This window comes from Heteronotia binoei, chromosome 11 (assembly GCF_032191835.1).
Source record: "Heteronotia binoei isolate CCM8104 ecotype False Entrance Well chromosome 11, APGP_CSIRO_Hbin_v1, whole genome shotgun sequence".
Lineage (NCBI taxonomy): Eukaryota > Metazoa > Chordata > Lepidosauria > Squamata > Gekkonidae > Heteronotia > Heteronotia binoei.
In genome coordinates, this window is record NC_083233.1 from 82,011,935 (window position 1) to 82,030,557 (window position 18,623).

The window sequence follows — 18,623 nt, forward strand, 5'->3', positions numbered from 1 at the left end:
TCCATGTTTGACACCCCTGAAGCAAGTCCAGGGCTATGAAGCCGAGGGAGGCAATGGCAAACCACCTCTGAGCACCTGTTGCTTTAAAAACCCCAGAGTTGCCATCAGTCAGCTGTGATCTTACTGCAAAAAAAAAAAAATCCTCCTTCTCCCCGGAGATGCCCAAGCTTTTTCCATCTTGATGACAGAGTGTCTTGGCTGCCTAGGCCAGGATCTTTCAGAATCCTCATTACACAACCGAAGGAAGCCGTTTATTCTCACATTCATCTCATCTCCATTCCCACCCTAGAAAATAAGGACCCTGCTGTGTTATTGAGCCAGTTTGGTGTAGTGGTTAAGTGTGCGGACTCTTACCTGGGAGAACCGGGTTTGATTCCCCACTCCTCCACTTGCAGCTGCTGGAACAGCCTTAGGTCACTCATAGCTCTCGCAGAGCTGTCCTTGAAAGGGCAGCTCCTGTCAGAGCACTCTCAGCCCACCCACCTCACAGGGTGTCTGTTGTTTGGGGGGGGGGGGGCAGGGAGAAGATATAGGAGATTGCAAGCTGCTCTGCGTCTCTGATGCAGAGAGAAGGGTGGGGTATAAATCTGCAATTCTTCTTCTAAAAATGTTTCAGGAAGATCCGCTAAGTCAGATGCCTTCTTTAGTAGGGCTTCTGCCAGGGGGGAAGCTTTACACTCCTCATCAGGCAATTTCCAGAGTGCTCTCATTCCCGCAACTCCCTCTTTTCACTTCCTTTACACCATCATCCTCTCCCTGTACCCGGCTCTTTGCTAATTAAAAAGCTATAAAAATCCTATTCCTGCTTTCCGTTGCCGGAAAGCCTGTTTTCCTCCCCAGCTCGTTCTCCCCCACCCACCTCTCTGCTGTGCACATGACATGTCACCGCGTGCCACCCGCTCCTGGAGACCCCCGGGTACAACCACCCTTCCCCTTCTCTCATCTGCTCCACAAGCACCTGCACCCAAACTCAGGAACCCGCCACCATCAACACCTGGCTCTCCTCACCACACCCTTCCTCCCCCACAAGTGGCTGCGCCCATCGCATGCATGTGCAGGTACCGCCTCCATCACCCCGCACCCAGCTGGAACTCCGCCCTGCTAACCAAACCCCTGGGCACACGGCTGAAGAATTCCCAATTTGCATGACCTGCTCTCCCCCAGGTACCTGCCAACACCTCCCTAAACAGTGGCGTGCCACCCACAGCCAGACTCTGCGGCACACTTACTGGCCTCTTCCCACGCAATAAGACCCCCCTCCTGTCCCCACGTTATCCCCCAACTCTTCTCCCAACCCAGCCATCCCCCCGCCCTCCATTATCACCCACCCGGGCTCCTCAGATGACCCTCTCGCCTCACCCATAAGGGCATTCCCTCCACCCAGCTCGGGCACCGCAAGTGCTTCGATTGCCTTTGGCAGAACCAGCCGCTTCTGGACCCCAAATCAGGCCTTGAATTCAGCAGCTCAGCTCCTGAACCTTTCTGACGGTCTCCCCATCTCCTCCCCGCCTACCTATCTTTCGGATCTGTCCACCGAATAGTAGGTGCAGCTGCATATCAACCCCCTGGATGAGCTCCACCACCTATTTTTCCGCAAAACGACCCCTGGGCCCAATGCTGAAAAACCAACCCCGCGGATCACCTCTGATCCCGCCCGCTGCTTGCCATCGCCCTCTTCCCCCCCCCCTCCCTTCTATACCCAACACCCCCAAGGCACGCTCTCTCACCCCTGTCCTTAAATCACTGCCGGTGCCATTTACGCTTTTGGAAACAGCGCGTTACGATTCGGATGCAAAACCTGTTTCCCTAAAAAAAAAAAAGAAACCAGGCCAGCCGCGCTTGCTGCGTGCGTTTTGCAAATGCAAGCTGCCCAGGGGTGGCCGAAAGGCGGGCGGGCGGGCGGGCACCAAGCCGCAGCTGCAGCGACGTTATGGGAATAACAGCGATGCTAAATCGCGGCGGCCGCGCGCCAGGAGGGCGCAGGCAAATATCAATAGCAGGAATCACCAAGCCAAAGCGAGATCTCATCACACTTCCGCTGCAATTAGGCTTCGTTCCACCGCCCCCCTCCCCCCACCTGCTCCAGGCCCCGCCCACAGCCCCCCTTCGCACGGGGGGGCCCTCCCCCCCCGTCGCCTCACCTCACCCTCCGCCCCGCCCCGCCCGCCGGCTCGCCCTCGCGCGCTCTCACCCCTCAGCCCGGCGGCGCGTCTCCCCCGCCGCTTCTCCGCCGCCCGCCGCCGCCGCCCGATTCAGACTGACTGAGTGACACTCGCCGCCGCCGGCCGCCAGGGGCAGTGGGCGGGGCCAAGACCGGCCAGCCACGCCCCTCCTCGCCCGCCGCGCCCTGCTGTCACTCTCCCCCCCCCCCTCTCCTCTCTCCAGGCGGGGACAGAAGCGGGTGAGTGGCAGGGGAGCGCAGCCAATCGCCTCGCAGCGCGGGAGCCCCGCTGCTGCCCGATCCGCCCGCCGCGCTCCTCCGAGGCCGGCCACGGCTGTTCCCAGCTTCCCCTGGCGGCGGCGCCTGAGGAGAGAGAGGGCCCTGCTGCGCCCGCCTCTTTGCCCCCCCCCAGACCTGCCTGCTGGTGCCGCCCCCGCCCCCCCCAGACACCCTGGAAACGCCCCCAATAACCCATCCCTCGTCCGCCCCCCGGCCCTTGGCCTCTCGCAAGCACCTCGCAAGCCGGCTGGCGGCTCGGAGAATGCAGTCAAAGTTGCTCTCTTCCCACCTCCACCTCCCCCATTTATTTCCTTCCTCCCTCCCTCCCTCCCTCCCTCCCTCCTTTCCTTTCTTCCTCCCTTCTCTTCCTTCTCTTTCTCCTTTCCTCCCTCCCTCCTTTCCTCCCTCTCTTCTTTCCTTCATTCTCTTCCTTCCTCTCTTTCTCCCTCCCTTCCTTCCTCTTCCTTCTTCCTCCCTCCCTCCCTCCTTCCTCCCTCCCTCCTTCCTTTCTTCCTCCCTCCTGTCCTTTCTTCCTCCCTCCTTTCCTTCCTCCCTCCCTCCCTCCTTTCCTTCCTCCCTCCCTCCCTCCTTTCCTTCCTTCTCTTCCTCCTTTCCTCCCTCCCTCCTTTCCTTTCTTCCTCCCTCCCTCCTTTCCTTCATTCTCTTCCTTCCTCTCTTCCTCCCTCCCTCCTTTCCTCTCTTCCTCCCTCCCTCCTTTCCTTCTCTTCCTTCCTCCCTCCTTTCCTTCCTTCTCCCCTCCTCCTTTCCTCCCTCCCTCCTTTCCTTTCTTCCTCTCATCCTCCCTCTCTCCTTTACTTCCTTCCTCCCTCCCTCCTTTACTTCCTCTTCCTCTCTCTCTCTCCCTCCCTCCCTCCCTCCCTTCCTTCCTTCCTTCCTTCCTTCCTTCTTTCTTTCCTTCCTTCCTCCCTTACAGCTCTCAAACATCTGACATTCATGTCTTGTGGCTCTCAAACATCTGATGTTTATTCTGTGTGGCTGTTACGTTAAGCAAGTTTGGCCCCCCTGTGTATTCTGACTGGACCCAATAAACTCCTGATTTCCCCCCCCCCCACAACACCCACAGAAAGGGGGAAACAAAAACAACCCCCCCCCCAGCACCCTTTTAGGAAAGCTCTCCCTTCATCCAGGGTTGCCAATTCCCAGCTGGGGGCAGGGGATCCCCTGATTTGGAGCCCCCCCTCACTCCAGGGGGAGGGAATGTCCCCTGGGAACTCCATTATACCCTATGGAGACAGGTTCCCATAGGATATAATGGAGAATCAATTGGTGGGTATCTGAGGGGCTGTTTTTTGAGGTAGAGGCACCACATTTTCAGCATAACATCTGGTGCCTCTCCTTAAAAAAAAAGCAAACACTTCCAAGTTTCAAAGGCATTGGACCAGGGGGTCCAATTCTATGAGCCCCAAAAGAAGAAGAAGACTGCTGATTTATACCCCACCCTTCTCTCTGAATCAGAGACTCAGAGTGCCTTACAATCTCCTGTATCTTCTCCCCCCACAACAGATACCCTGTGAGGTAGGTGGGGCTGAGAGAGCTCTCACAGCAGCTGCCCTTTCAAGGACAACTCTGCGAGAGCTATGGCTGACCAAAGGCCATTCCCGCAGCTGCAAGAGGAGGAGTGGAGAAGATCTCTCCCCCCCCATCCTCCATTATTTCCAATGAAAGGAAGGCATTTAAAAGGGGTGTGGTCCCTTTAAATGTGATGGCCATAACTCTCCTCCTTCAATCCTGCTTGTCACACCCTTGCTCCTGGCTCCACCTCCAAAGTCTCCTGGCTCCACCCCCAAAGTCCCCAGATATTTCCTGAGACAGACCTAGCAACCCTACCTAAAGCTGACTGCCCAAGGGCAAGGGGAGATAGCCTAAAAGGGTGTGGTAGTGGTGGGGTGTTTCCCTCTTTCCCCGAGTGTTAGGGGGTGGGGTGGAATCAGCAATTTAAAGTCCATGTGGCTTTTGTGTTCACTGTCTGGGAGTACCTAAAGGAATAGTTTGATTTCATGGATGATAAATCTCCAGGAATTTCCCAACCCAGAGTTGGCAACCATAAGCAGATATAGTTTAAGTACATTCTTTGGAGGGTGGGTGCTCAAGTTGGGTTGCCAGCTCCAGGTTGGGAAATTCCTGGAGATTTCGAGGGTGGGGCATACAGAGGGGAAGGGGTTTAGGCAGGGGACTCAGCAGCGTCTAAGGCCCTACAATCCACCTCCAAAGCAGCAATTTCCTCTACAGGAACTGATCTCTGTCATCGCTAGAGATCAATTATAATTCTGGGAGATCACCAGGCACCTACAGGGGGTTGGCAACCCTATCAGAGGCATTTATCTGGCTGCTGGGCTACGTGTCCCCAATGCATGGTCTGCTTACATTGTCCCAAAGGACTCAAAACAAAGCCACTGAAGCACCCTGTCTGCATAGTCCCTCTGGTTTTTGGCCCCACTTGAGCACAACAAAGACATAATGTGAGCAGAGGCATATATAATCATAAATAATTATCATACATAAAATCAAGCTATACCCCCGGGCATGCTCCCCTTTAGCATTGACATGTGATTAACAGCATTCTCCTTGTTCATGCTTTCCTTTCATTTTCTATAGATGTGTCCCATACTTAGTCTGAAAAAAAAGAGCCCTAATTAAAAGACTCGGATACTAGCAAAAAAAAAAAAAGGCAATTAACTAAAGAAACAGATGGGCTTTTTATCTTACATATATAGCAGACGGTTAATTAGGAAGAAGCTAGCCAGAGAGAGACAGAGGAACATGACAAAAGGAAAGATGGAATGATGTCCTTGTTTTTACGTATAGGTATCATCTGTTTATAAAATAAATATCTTAATACAAATATTTTCCTCAGGTGACAAATATTTTGCTGAATTTGGCATCTAGAGCATGTGTGGATTCTACCAGCATAGTTTTTTATCAGCATATCTTATTTCTATCATATTTAATATTTGCCTTAAGATTTTATTCAGCCTGTTCTTGACATTTCATTTCATCATTTTTTATCAGCTGCCAAATATGTCATAAAATCTGCATGGATCAAGTGGTCTTCTCCAGATTTTTTTAAACACCTGTTTTGCATTGCATTTGGAAAGTCTGATGTGAAGCTTTGGTGATCATGGCCCATGTAGCAGAAATTTCAGAAGATCTGACTTTGACTCCAGAAAACTCTGTGAACCTGTCATTTTGTCATCCATTTGATAAGGTAAGCAAGCTTGGGACTGGTATGCGTGCTTTCTAAGAATCCGCACATTGACTTTTTGAGCTGCTTGAAGGATGAAATGCAAATGCAAGAATTAAAACCCCATCTCCCAAAAATAAATCCTATCTCAACCCTTATCTATCAGATGATTCTCTCTCCCATCATCCTACATTTTACTTTTTTCAAGATGGCTTCTAAGACTGAGCACATAGACCCTGATCAACTGTTCAGTTCCCAGAACACGAAAAGAGAATCAGGCTTTTCGATTGTGTAGCCCAAAGAACTGAATCAGCAGCTTTCACACATTGTTTAATGTAGTGATCTGGAATCTAGCTGTCCAGTGAATCTACCACTGTCATCTGATGACAAACATTAATACATTTCAACAGTTTTAGGAATTGTGTGGCAATGGGAGAAAGTTGCCTCATCACCTTTTAATGGAAACATTTCATCAGCTCCTTCCATACTCACAAATTTAAGGCGAGCCTGATACAGCTTTGCCTGGGTTGATAATTAAGCTTGTATAGCTTGCTAGATCCACTCATCTTGCAACCACAACCAGTAAAGCATAGTACACAGTGTAGTGTAGCAGAATGTCTAAGAGAATGAGCTGTGATCCAATAGATCACCAGTTCAAAATCTTATTTCAGCACAATCTTCTCAGCACTCTACCAGTAGTGTGGAAATAATAACCTTGGTCTGCCTTTCAAGGCTGTTGTAAGGATTAGAAGTGCACTGCATACTGAACATGCTATATTTTGCTAGGTAGAAATTGCAGTTACGATTACTACTGTGAAAGTAGAGCAAATATTTTGTGCTTATGGGGGGTTGGCCACTTGACAACAGGAATAAAACAGAACTATCTGTCTCTGTCCAGACAGAGCTATTGCATTTGTGCCAGGGGCGGAAGGTGAAGGGGAGAAGGGGAAAAGAACAGAGCAATAAAAGTACATACTTTGAACATGTTTAGGGGGTAACCAGATTCTCTGGGGTTTGTAAAATGGGTATATTATCTCAAGAAGAAGAAGAGATTGGATTTGTACCCCACCCTTGATCCAGAATCTTAGATTGGCTTACAATCTCCTTCTCTTCCTCTCCCCGCAACAGACACCCTGTGAGGTAAGTGGGGCAGAGAGCTCTGACGGAAACTGCTATTGAGCGGAACAGCTCTGCGAGAATTTGTGACTGACCCAAGGTCACTCCAGCAGCTGCAAGTGGAGGAGTGGGGAATCAAACCCAGTTCTCCCAGATTAGAGTCTGCACACTTAACCACTACGCCAAACTGGCTCTCTGCACCGAAGTATTTAACAAGGACCTATTGTTTTATTTGATAGATTTCATACGCATTCACCTCCTTCTCCCTCTCATACACCTCCCACACACAAGTGTACGTCATACCGTTATTCCCTTTTTGTTGCTACATATCCAGATGGAGGCACAGCCCTGTGAACTGAAACGCTCACATCCAGCCTCTCAATCACTAGTTGATCCAAACACAAAGAGGGGTCTCAGCTTGCATGGCAATCTCATGGTGTTGCATAAATGTTCTTATGAGCAGCTGATAACAGCAGCTACTAATACTTTTTTTAAAGCATTAAAAGACTTGTCAACCCTGGACCAATCATGCCATTCCCATCTCACCTTTTTTAGCGGGTGGTGTGGCTTTCTCTGCCTCAGGTTTACGCTTCTCAAAAGTTTTCTTCACGTCTGCAACCTTAAGTGCTTTCTCATCCTCTTGGCTTTTTGCCTTTTTTCTTTGCCCTTGCAGGATCATATCCACATCTTCTGCAGGCTGTTCTCCAGCATCTTTGTTTGGGACACATTCTTTGGTATCATCATTAGGGGGGTTCATCAGTGTCACCAGCATGGCGGCTGCTGCTGGTTTGAGACTCTCCGCTGGTTGTAGCTCTGCAGCAAGGGTTTGCAAGCAACCTGTGTAGCTGTTTGAATCAGACACTGCTCCCATGTCATCACAGATACCAAGGTCTTCACCACTCTCTGGGGAGCAGCTGTCACTCTGTCTCAAATGTTTTTCAGCCTCTCCGGAAACCAAAGCAAAATTTAAAGCAGCAAACACCTTTATCTCAAGGCCCTTTGCCACCTTATCACTGTCAGCCGTCTCCTCCACCAAATCCTCTGCACCAGTCAGAACAACGTGGCAACAGTCTGGAGCGCTATCAGGCCCAGAGATACAATCAACAAGCTGTGTAAAGTTTCCCTTTTGATTGTTGGAAACTGTAGCTGGTTGGTCTCCTGTTTCTTGCTTGCTTTGCACTGGAAGAAAGTCCATCTCTCCATTTCTTGGCTCCTTGGAACCAACCCAGCTCATGGGACTGGCCTTGTTTTCATCGACAGGAGAGTTCAAAGTCAGTTTATTTACTTGCCTGTTCTCTACGCTGCTTTCAGAATCCGACCGTGTTAACTGTCTCTGTAGTGTTCCCTGGAAAGTGTTAATCATATTCATGCTCCCACCTGCAACCTCTCTTTCAAAACTTTCCCAGTGGCCACAGTTATTTACTTGGGTTGGTGGCCAGCTATGCCCTGTCATTTCCCTTTTCCTTTCAGGTTTTGGAAAGTCATTAGCCTGTTCAAATGGGTGGATTTCTCCCTCTCGGGTTATGATGCTGAGTTTGGTTTCCTCCAGCCTGTACAAAAGAGCACTCACCTTCCTGCCTTCTGTTTCTTCTGAGAGCTGCCTTTTAAACACCAGAGAAGGGACTTCATTCTCACATGTTGGTGTTGCCATGCCCCGGGCTGTGTGCAAGGGCTCCGCATTCCACGGTGTTGTGTCCCTCTCACCGGCTCCTCCACTCATTCGTATTTTTCTTGAAGAGACCTGTATACTGCAGTCACTCTCCACAGATGTGCTTCTCTCTGCAGTTCCACATTCCATTTGCTTTTCAGTCAAGAAAACATAATCATCACCTTTCATCTTGGAAGTCTTTCTGGTGTGAGTAGAGGCTTTCCTTTCGGTCATGGTTTTGCTATCAAGTGAATACCCAGAGTGGTGCCACCCAGGGGCTTCCATGTTTGGCTGAGCACTGCCTGAATGGTTTAAGCCGACTCCTTTGCAGACAAAAATGAAACAAAACCTGTCCCACTAAACGTCAGATACTTGGTTCAGAATCCCTAACATCCGTTTTCCCTTTTACGATTGTAAAGGGGAAGGGGGGACAAAGATTGCATGAAAATATCTGGCGGATGAGAACTGGAATTATTAACATTACAGTAACCAAAGAGGGACAACCCCCAGATCCATAGCATCTATCTCTATATCAGGACACAATATATTACTACCTACTACAGAGTTTCCCCACCTGAGCAGAAGCAGCCAGCCTTGTCCCAGGTCCAACAAATCCCAGTTTTGTGACTATAGATCACTTTGTAGGAAGGATTTCTTACATTCAGATGATTCTCCTCTCCGGTTGCTTTCTGCTTCTCACAAACAGGTTGCAAAAAGGGCTTTTTAGCAATTTCCAGTGATTTTCCTTTTGCTGCTTGTCTTGCTGGGATGATTCACAGTCTTCCTCTTGCAGTCATCGATTGTTATCAGTGCTCATCCAAGACTGGACTTTCTTCCACGGCTTTTGCAGAAAGTTTGAAAATAACTATCCGCACCTTGGTGAATTTCCAGTGTTTTTAAAATATTGAGCTTCCTTGTCATAAATCCCTTTTACCCACACGCTCTGTCCTTACACCATGCAGAGCAGAGGCTGATACTTGGACCTTGGTCTGGTTCCCAATGTCCTTAGGAAGTGATAAAGCATTCAGGGCAAAGAGGGAGAGGCAGAGGCTGGAATTCCTTGCAAGTATATGTTATTGTTAAGGGAATGACTGTGCTGTCAAAAGCACTCTGTAGATAAATAGAGAAGCCTAGCACCAGTCTCAGGAATAAGATTCCTTGCAGACACCAGATTTATCAAAGCCCTTATTAAAATTCTGGGCACTTGCAAACATTGTGCTGCAAAAAGCTTTTCCTCAGATCAAGGTTCAACTAATAATAAACTCTTGTAAATCTCCCGAAACTGAAGAGGAGAGGTTTTGATTAAAGATCTGAAAACCAGCTTACTATATACAGCCCCAAAGGCATGACATTGCAACTAAATAGGGATCTCTCCTGCAAAATGCTGCTGACCAACTTCGGTCCCAAGGCTTTCCCTCACTCCTTGCCTTTTATGGCCTGTTAGGTGTGAGGCTTTCCTCCTTCCAAGGCTTCCTGGTTAGAATAGGAGGCAGCTGTCCCTCCAAACAACTGCAAGACATGTCTCAGAGGAGCTGCTGGTAGGAAGTCTGACCACTGCCTGGGAAGCAGGAGCTCTTCGTTTCTCCAATATTGCAGCATAGTTGCGAAGGGAGACATGTCATAATGTTATATCGCCATTGGTATTACTCCTACTGAGTATCGTGACGGAGCTTTCTCTGTGAGCTCCAAGCCCATCACATACGTGATGTCATTAAAAGCAACCCTACAAAGCAGGCCAATATTATTAGCCCCATATGACTGACCTGGGGAGCAGCCAAGGCTGTGGAAACAGAACTATGCTTAACATCTAGGCAAGTTCGTGGCTCACTTTATTAAACTGAATTGCTGATTTTAGAAGCAGAGGCTCTTTTCAGCCTCTGTTCACCATATCCAGCCTAAATGCAAACATTTACCTTGTCACTCTTGCAGCTCCCCTTCCTACCATCCACTCTCCACAGAGGAAGTCTAGAGGTAAAGTCCTTGGGCAGGTTTTCTTTGTTCTTTCTTTTTTTGTTTATGCCATAACACATTGTGTTTATGGAGGGCTGCCTGTAACTGCAAACAGCAGAAACAGTGCCCAAGTCATGCTGAAGAGGATCTGAAGCCTGATTCTCAGATGCTGAAAATTAGCTGAGGTTCAGAGGAGCCCCCTCAACAAACACGCTTCAGTGCTTAAATGATCTAACTGACATACCCGCCTGAACAGAGAAGCTATTGAGATTTACAAACACCAGCACAATTTTAACAGAAAGGAAGAAGGCATTTTCATCCACCAATCTTGGTACCCAGCTCTGCAAAACACCCTACAGACCATAAATTGCAGAAAGTCTCAGAACAACCAGCACATTCCACAGAACAATCAGCACAGTCAACAACCATCTTCCTTATCTTCACACCCCTTCCAACCCTCCCAGCAATTAACACAGAACAATGGTCACATTCAACAGCCAGTTTCCTTATCACTACCCTTCCAGGAAGCCCCACCAAACAATGGGCACGTCCACAAACCAAATGCCCTTTCATCACACCCTCTCCAGCCTAGAAATAGCAGCTCTCCAGCAGCCCTGGCCCCACTCAATGCACAGCAGCCAAGAAGGTCAGAGCGCCTGCTCCGGCTGCAACACCACTGAGGATGTTCTCCGCAGCTGAGAACGAAACGTCTGGAAGGAAAACTTTCTCCAGTAAAACACGGCACTGGAGCCTGAAAGATTCTACAAACCCTAATGATGTTACCAGCCGTGAAAACCTGAAATCTTTGATGACAAATGCCCGTTTGACAGCTTCGTGGGCCTCTGCGAGGAAGACTTCCTTCTCCCACAACCAAACAAAAGGGTCGCCTCCTTGGTGGCTGCCTAGAAGGTATTCCCTTTTCCAGGACTTACAGACAAGCCTCCTCTTCCCAGCTCCCTTTGACCTCACTGCTGAAGCTGCCAACCAGAAAGGCAATTAGTGGCATCATCAACACTTACGAAAGGAGTCCTCAGCTCCTGGGCTTCACTGAGGGAGCCCCTGTAAGCCAGCCCCCTTAATGAGTTCCTGTCATTGTCAACCAGAGCCAAGCCTGAACCTCTGACCTACCGTGGAAAGGCTCCACTTATCTCAGTCATTAGTCTTGTTTCATTTATCTTCACAGAAAAGCAGTAGGTGAGTTACAACAGCAACCTGCAAAAGTGTCGCATAGACAGTTCGATCCATTTCCTGATCAATGCAGAGACTTAGGGGAACAATGTCAGAGTCAAGTTGCACCTTTAAAACCAACAAAGTTTTATTCAAAATGTAAGCTTTCGTGTGCTCTAAGCACACTTCATCAGACGTGCTTAGAGCATATGGAAGCTTACATTCTGAATAAAACTTTGTTGGTCTTAAAGGTGCAACTTGACTCTGACATTGTTCTACTGCTTCAGACCAACACGGCTGATCACTTGGATCTATTAGAAGAGGGGAATGCATCCCTGTTATTCCCAGTGGATAGATCAGGGTATCATGGAAATGTCGCCACTTCCACCCCCACACAGGAGAGCTAGAACCTGTACATACTTTTTTGTGTCATTTTGGTTGGTCTTAAAAGAAGTTATTAGCTGGCTTTTATTTTTAAAATTTATTTGGGTCAATGTAGCTCCCAAGAATTTACCACTATAATGTGTCTGAATCGCCATCTAACCCAGTATCCTGTTCCCAACAGTTGCCAGCCAGGTGCATTTGGGAAAGAGGGCATGAAGGAAGCAGCAACTCTACACAGTTGCTTGTAGCAAGCATCCAGTAGCCTGATGAGGTTGGTTCTTGCTCCTGCCAGAATAAATTATTCTGTAAAGGCTCTTTGCTGTTTTTGCTAAACAGCTGCCCTGCCTATGGTTTCCATTCTCAGTCCTTGCTTGCATGGCTATTGATAGACCTCTTTTCCTCTCTCAACTAAGATAAGATCCTTGGACAAAGCAGGAATCAAGTCGCACCTTTAAGACCAACCAATTTTTATTTATTTAAGCACTTCATCAGACGAGGAATCCAGCACAGTTTTGCTCACTGTGCTGGATTCCTCGTCTGATGAAGTGTGCTTAAGAGCACACGAAAGCTTACATTCTAAATAAAAATTGGTTGGTCTTAAAGGTGCAAGTTGACTCCTGCTTTGTTCAACTGCTTCAGACCAACACGACTGCCCACTTGGATCTATCTATAAGATCCTTGGGCTAGTGAATCTCTAATCAAGCACTGCGTGAAGACAGACTTCTTGCTGTTCGTTCCAAACCTACTGGCAGCTTCATAGGCCTTCCCTGAGCACTGGCCTTCTGAGAGGGAGAAAAGCATACTCTATCAGTTCTCCAGTTATAAATTCGATAAACTTTTATCATTTGTCATCCCCAGAGGCTGGATTACATTTAAAAATTGCTAGGTATAAGGAGCAATCAAACTACATACATGAGCTTCAGGAAAGCATAATGCAAGTACTGAATATGGCTCTGATGTTACCATGGCAGTTTAGGTGCAACTCTCTGCAGCTTCTCTAAAGATGAGAAGAAACAATTTCCTTCCCTTTCTTTGTGCCCAGAGGAGGCTGTCCCTGGTTTGGCTTCATTAGAGAACCATCATAGAAATGAGCCATGGACAAGAAAACTCTGATTTAGGTCATGTAATTCCCCCAGGGTACTGAAGGGAAAATTTCCAAGAATTCATGGCAGCTGAATTTTAAATAACGGAGGCGCTGGGGCTTTTTTGTTTATTATTTCTAGCTTTCCTGGTGATTTTCCTTGAGAATCTGTCCCCAATATCAGCATTTGAAAGAAAGCTGGTAAAGGTTCTGTGAATCATTCCTTCCTCCTACGTATTGCGCAGCTGGCTGCCGCTCCTCGATTCTGCATCAGTGTTTGTCCCGGTCTTGCTCTTGGCTCTTGTGTTTGCAAGGGGCAAGCAGGGAACGCGCAGCCCCACTCTAGAGATGCCAGTGCAGAATCTGAGGAAAGGAGCCCCTCACAGAAGAGAAGCAAGTGCTAAGTGTGGAATTGGAATCATCTGTTATTAGAAATGCCCTGCTTTCCCTTACAGGATGCATTTTGCCAGGGGCTAGAACTGTGGGTGAGCATTGTTGAGCCATGTTTCGTCCCCCCCCCTCCCCCGTCCTGGTGATGGAAAGCGCCATCGAGTTGCAGCCAACTTATGGTGACCCCAGAGAGTTTTCAAGGCACAACACAAACAAAGGTAGGGTTTGTAGAATCTTTCGGGATCAAGTGCTGTGTTCTACTGGAGAAAGTTTTCCTTCCAGACGTTTCGTTCTCAGCTGCGGAGAACATCCTCAGTGGCGTTGCAGCCGGAGCAGGCGCTCAGACCTTCTTGGCTGCTGTGCATTGAGTGGGGCCAGGGCTGCTGGAGACCTGCTGTTTCTAGGCTGGAGGGAATGTGATGAAAGGGCAATTGGTTTGTGGATGTGCCCATTGTTTGGTGGGGCTTCCTGGAAGGGTAGTGATAAGGAAACTGGCTGTTGAATGTGACCATTGTTCCGTGTTAATTGCTGGGAGGGTTGGAAGGGGTGTGAAGATAAGGAAGATGGTTGTTGACTGTGCTGATTGTTCTGTGGAATGTGCTGGTTGTTCTGAGACTTTCTGCAATTTATAGTCTGTAGGGTGTTTTGCAGAGCTGGGTACCAAGATTGGTGGATGAAAATGCCTTCTTCCTTTCTGTTAAAATTGTGCTGGTGTTTGTAAATCTCAATAGCTTCTCTGTTCAGGCGGGTATGATAATGTGAGAGGTAGTTCGCCATTGCCTGCCTCTGCGTAGCAACCCTGGACTTCCTTGGTGGTCTCCCATCCAAATACTATCCAGGGCAGACCCTGATTAGCTTCCGAAATCTAACGAGATCAGGGTAGCCAGGGGCATCTGAGTCGGAGCTTTCCTCTCCCTTAATGATTCTCAAAGGGTGATTCTGAGGATCTCCAGGGCTCAGTAATGGAAGAAAGGCTTTCCTGAAGGACAGCTTCCTGCCCTCACCACTGCCAGTCTTCCCTAGCAACCTCACACAAATCTGATCAATCTCGACACACTCTCAACTGATGCAGGGAGAAGGTTAGCCTGTGGCACCCTCCTCTCCGGAAACTAGGCATGCCTGTTCTCTCTCGCTCTCTCTTGAACCCACCTCAAATTTCTCTGCAACATACGGAAGATTTTTGGTGGACAAGTTGATATGGAAAAGTTTAATGAAGATAGAGCATATGAAAACTGTTGGATTAAGCTAGGCTGTAGCACATTGTGTTTCACAAATTGTGCAACACACATTACAGGATGGGAGGTATGAAAAGCTTGGATCTTTCCGTATTTGCAGTTCCTGGATTGTTACTATAGCATAAGCTGCCTTGAATCTTAGGAGGAAGTGAGCTAGCCAAACTTTTAGTCAAAAAAAAAAAAAATACAGAAATTTAATTAAACAAATAACAATAAAAGCCTTCTCAATTCAGACAGAGGGAAATGGAGACATGCAACAGGCCTGGAACATCATGAATCAAATTGTGTTCTAGATCAATTCTCAAAGTCCTCCTGGAAGAAAAGCTAATGGTTAAGCTTGAAAAACACTTGCTTGTCCTCATCACCAGTACTCATGTCAAGTCGTCACAAAACCTTTTTCTTGTGTGCCTGACGGAGGCTGTAATTCTCAGAATAGCTGAAATAAGCTTAGGAGAGAAAGACTTCCCCAGCCAGACTTTCCTGCTTTGAAAACTGATCATCGGACTTCAACATGAACGTTGTTCCCATCTGATCCTTCCCCCTCCCCAATATGGCCACAACTTTAATAGCACTTATGCAGCCCTGCTTCTTTGTGTTCATCTTAGCCAGCCTGACATGCTGATATGCAACAGTGAGTGAGGTTTTCCCTTTCATCTATCTCCATTTCTGTGAGTTAGGCCAAAGTGCATTCCCATTGGAGCCCTGCAGCCTGGTTCAAGCATGGTACAGCTCTCCCTACCACACGTTAGAATTATTATCCTCAGAAAACAGGGATTGCTAACTTGTTTTTCTGTCTGCTTCATAAAACCCACCCTTAGTAAAACCTCTGCTATCCAACAGAGAGGTCGTCGCAGTTGCAGAGCAGCAGGGAAGCTCAGTCATCTATTTCCATAGGCATGCATAGAATCATAGAGTTGGAAGGGACCTCCAGGGTCATCTAGTCCAACCCCCTGCACAATGCAGGAAACTCACAGACACCACCCCCTAAATTCATAGGATCTTCATTGCTGTCAGAGGGCCATCTAGCCTCTGTTGAAAAACCTCCAAGGAAGGAAAGCCCACCACCTCCCATGTATTTGTAAAAAAGCATGTATTTGTAAAAAAAAAAGAAATGCATGATGCCAGCATGGAATCTCTTCACAAACATGCTGAATGTTCCTTATGAGTGACATAGTGAACCACTGAGGTGGGACTGCCAGTGAAACTGTCCCATTCCCGCCCACATACGGCCCATGGACCACCAGCTAGCCCCTGACATGATCCTCACTAGGAGCTCTCTCCTGTTCTGTGGCACCACAATGGATTTCTAGTGCATTTTGTATTGCAAAAGAGCAGCTGTGGGTGTAGTGACAGACTTCACATTTCTGGGATCCAAGATCACTGCAGATGGTGACTGTAGCCATGAAATTAAAAGACGTTTGCTCCTTGGGAGGACAGCTATGGTGAACCTAAGTGGTATAATAAAAAGTAGAGACATCATCCTGCCAACAAAAGTCCGTGTAGTCAAAGCGATGGTATTCCCAGTAGTAATGTATGGCTGTGAGAGCTGGACCATAAGGAAGGCTGAGCGCAGAAGAATAGATGCTTTTGAGATGTGGTGCTGGAGAAGACTCTTGAGAGTCCCTTGGAATGCAAGAAGATCAAATCAGTCAGTCCTAAGGGAAATCAACCCAGACTGTTCCCTGGAAGGTCAGATGCTGAAGCTGAAGCTCAAATCCTTTGGCCACCAAATGAGAAGGGAGCACTCAATGGAGAAGATCCTGATGCTGGGAAAGACAGAAAGCAAAACAAGAAGGGGATGGCAAAAGATGAGATGGCTGGACACCATTACTGATGTAACAAACACGAATTTGAGCAGACTTTGGAGGATGGTGGAAGACAGGAGGGCCTGGCGTGACTTTGTCCATGGAGTTGCAAAGAGTCGGACTCGACTGTGCGATTGAACAACAACAAAAGGGTGCCCCTTGTTTGCATCAGAGCCCTGATACAAGGGAGGAGTTATTTCCCTCACCCCACACATTGCCCAGCCCCTGAGCCATTTGCCCCACAAGGAACATGCACAGACTGTGCCTCTCCACACCACCACAAGCAGCTCAGAAGCACTCTCAGCCCATTTGTAGTTTTTCAAGGGAGTTTCTCTCCCTCAAACCAAGCAAAGGGGAAAAATCCTCCCTTGCTGGTCAGCCAAAACAGAGAGAATATCTTTTGTCATAGAGTGTTGTCTGCTTTTGCCATGGCAACCTTCAAAACAGGATATAAACTTTCTGTTCTGACACACACACACAAATAATACAATTTGCCAGCAGCTGAGAGCATAGGACATCCCAACTTTTATGACCCTGCCTTAGATTGGTGGCTAGTACGGTGAGTGGTCTTTTTGCTCACCGGTACAAAAACATCACAGATGCAGAAGGTCAACTGGGTTCTCGGGATGGGCATCCAGTAATGTTTCTGGAAACAAGAGACAAATCTGTGAACCCCAAGAGTTGTCTCTCATCAGTGAATTGCATTTTTATTGAAGGCAGCCTGCCTTGATTCACTCACAGACGACTCCTTTTGCTGTAGCCTAGACTGAAACCACACATGTATAATAAATGTGCAGGAAGGTTACAATGAGATTGCAAACCATCCTTCCCAGAGTGGCCATCAATCAATTCAGAAAGAGTGCAAGTGCACTTAGAACTGCCTTTTCTAGTTTTTCACATGTGCAAACCATGGGAGAAGGGCATGAAAGCCCTTTACATGCCATCTGGGAATTCAGCCTCAGGATTCTATGCCAACTGTGAAGGGGGGTGTGATAAGCTGCAGCTCTTCACAAACACAGAAATCAATTAAGGATCAAAATTTTCATTCTGAGAAGTAAATTTCTAGCCAACAAACAGTGCGATTGCATGTAGAGTTATTCCAGTCTGGGGCCATGAAGTTCAATGCAGTTAGACACTGCACAGGATAGGATTACAAAAAATATTGAAAAAGTCTAGGGGTTCAGTCAGTGAGTCTCTCTTGCATGTATGAACCTGTGTGTCAGTTTGGTGTTGGAGAGCCAGTTTGGTGTAGTGGTTAAGTGTGCAGACTCTTATCTGGGAGAACCAGATTTGATTCCCCACTCCTCCACTTGCAGCTGCTGGCATGGCCTTGTGTCAGCCATAGCTCTGGCAGAGGTTGTCCCTGAAAGGGCAGCTGCTTTGAGAGCCCTCTCAGCCCCACCCACCTCACAGGGTGTCTGTTGTGGGGGGAGAAGATGAAGGAGCTTGTGAGCCGCTCTGAGACTCTTCGGAGTGGAGGGCGGGATATAAATCCAATATCTTCTTCTTCTTCTTCTTCAAGCAGAACTAGGATGTTATGCAAAATAAGATGTTTAACCACCATCTTTTGTATAGGTTTTAAAATTCTGATTTTCTTGCAGAATTTGGATGGAATCAACAGAAAATGTTATGTATTTAGACTGATGATTAGTGCAGAGCACTGAGACAAAACCTAAGGAACACTGATAAGGGCCATGTCATGACCAATGTGTTCTTCCTATTAGCGGAATTAGACTTGAGCTGTGTTACTGTACTTTGCAGTAAAACTGTGCAGGTGTGGCTGGAACAGAATGGCTCTGGCCATCTTTATGAGCAGAAGCATTTGACTAGGTGGGCTGGTCATTGTGACCTTTGACTCCTTCCCATGTAAGGGAACTTGGGAGAGGAAGTTGGGGCAGCCCCTGCTTCTTTGGTCCCCTGTGAAAGGCAAGTGATAATCTCACAGTCTCCCCTGCGCTCAAAGAACGGATGTGTAGATGAAATGAGAGAACTCTACAGGACGCCAAGTTACAAATCTGTTTGCTTAGTTCCCATTTTGAACAGAACCAGCGCCACTTTAACCCTCTGCAGCAGTGGCCACGTGAACAGGAGTAAAGAACTTTATTGCCACAGTACACGTGGGCGTGAACTGCTGCTGCCTGCAACGAGAAGTATGAATGCACCAAATACTTTCAGAAAGAAAATAGTTTGCAAGTACTGGTTTCT

The 18,623-nt window shown here is 47.8% G+C and overlaps 1 protein-coding gene across 3 annotated transcripts in view; it reads right to left on the minus strand.

Moving 5' to 3' along the window:
• The window catches only part of CORO1C (coronin 1C), a 113,569-nt gene extending 105,422 nt beyond the window's left edge, over nucleotides 1-8,147 (minus strand). Inside the window, exon 1 of one of the 3 annotated variants that reach the window (XM_060249328.1) lies at nucleotides 7,305-8,147. In XM_060249328.1, coding sequence (XP_060105311.1) covers nucleotides 7,305-8,127 — 823 coding nt within the window. In that variant the 5' untranslated portion in view covers nucleotides 8,128-8,147. Of the gene's footprint in view, nucleotides 1-2,141; nucleotides 2,155-2,191; nucleotides 2,278-7,304 lie in introns of those variants that run through there. The other 2 variants (XM_060249329.1, XM_060249330.1) reach the window with 2 other exon arrangements.
• Between the last annotated feature and the right edge of the window lie 10,476 nt (nucleotides 8,148-18,623).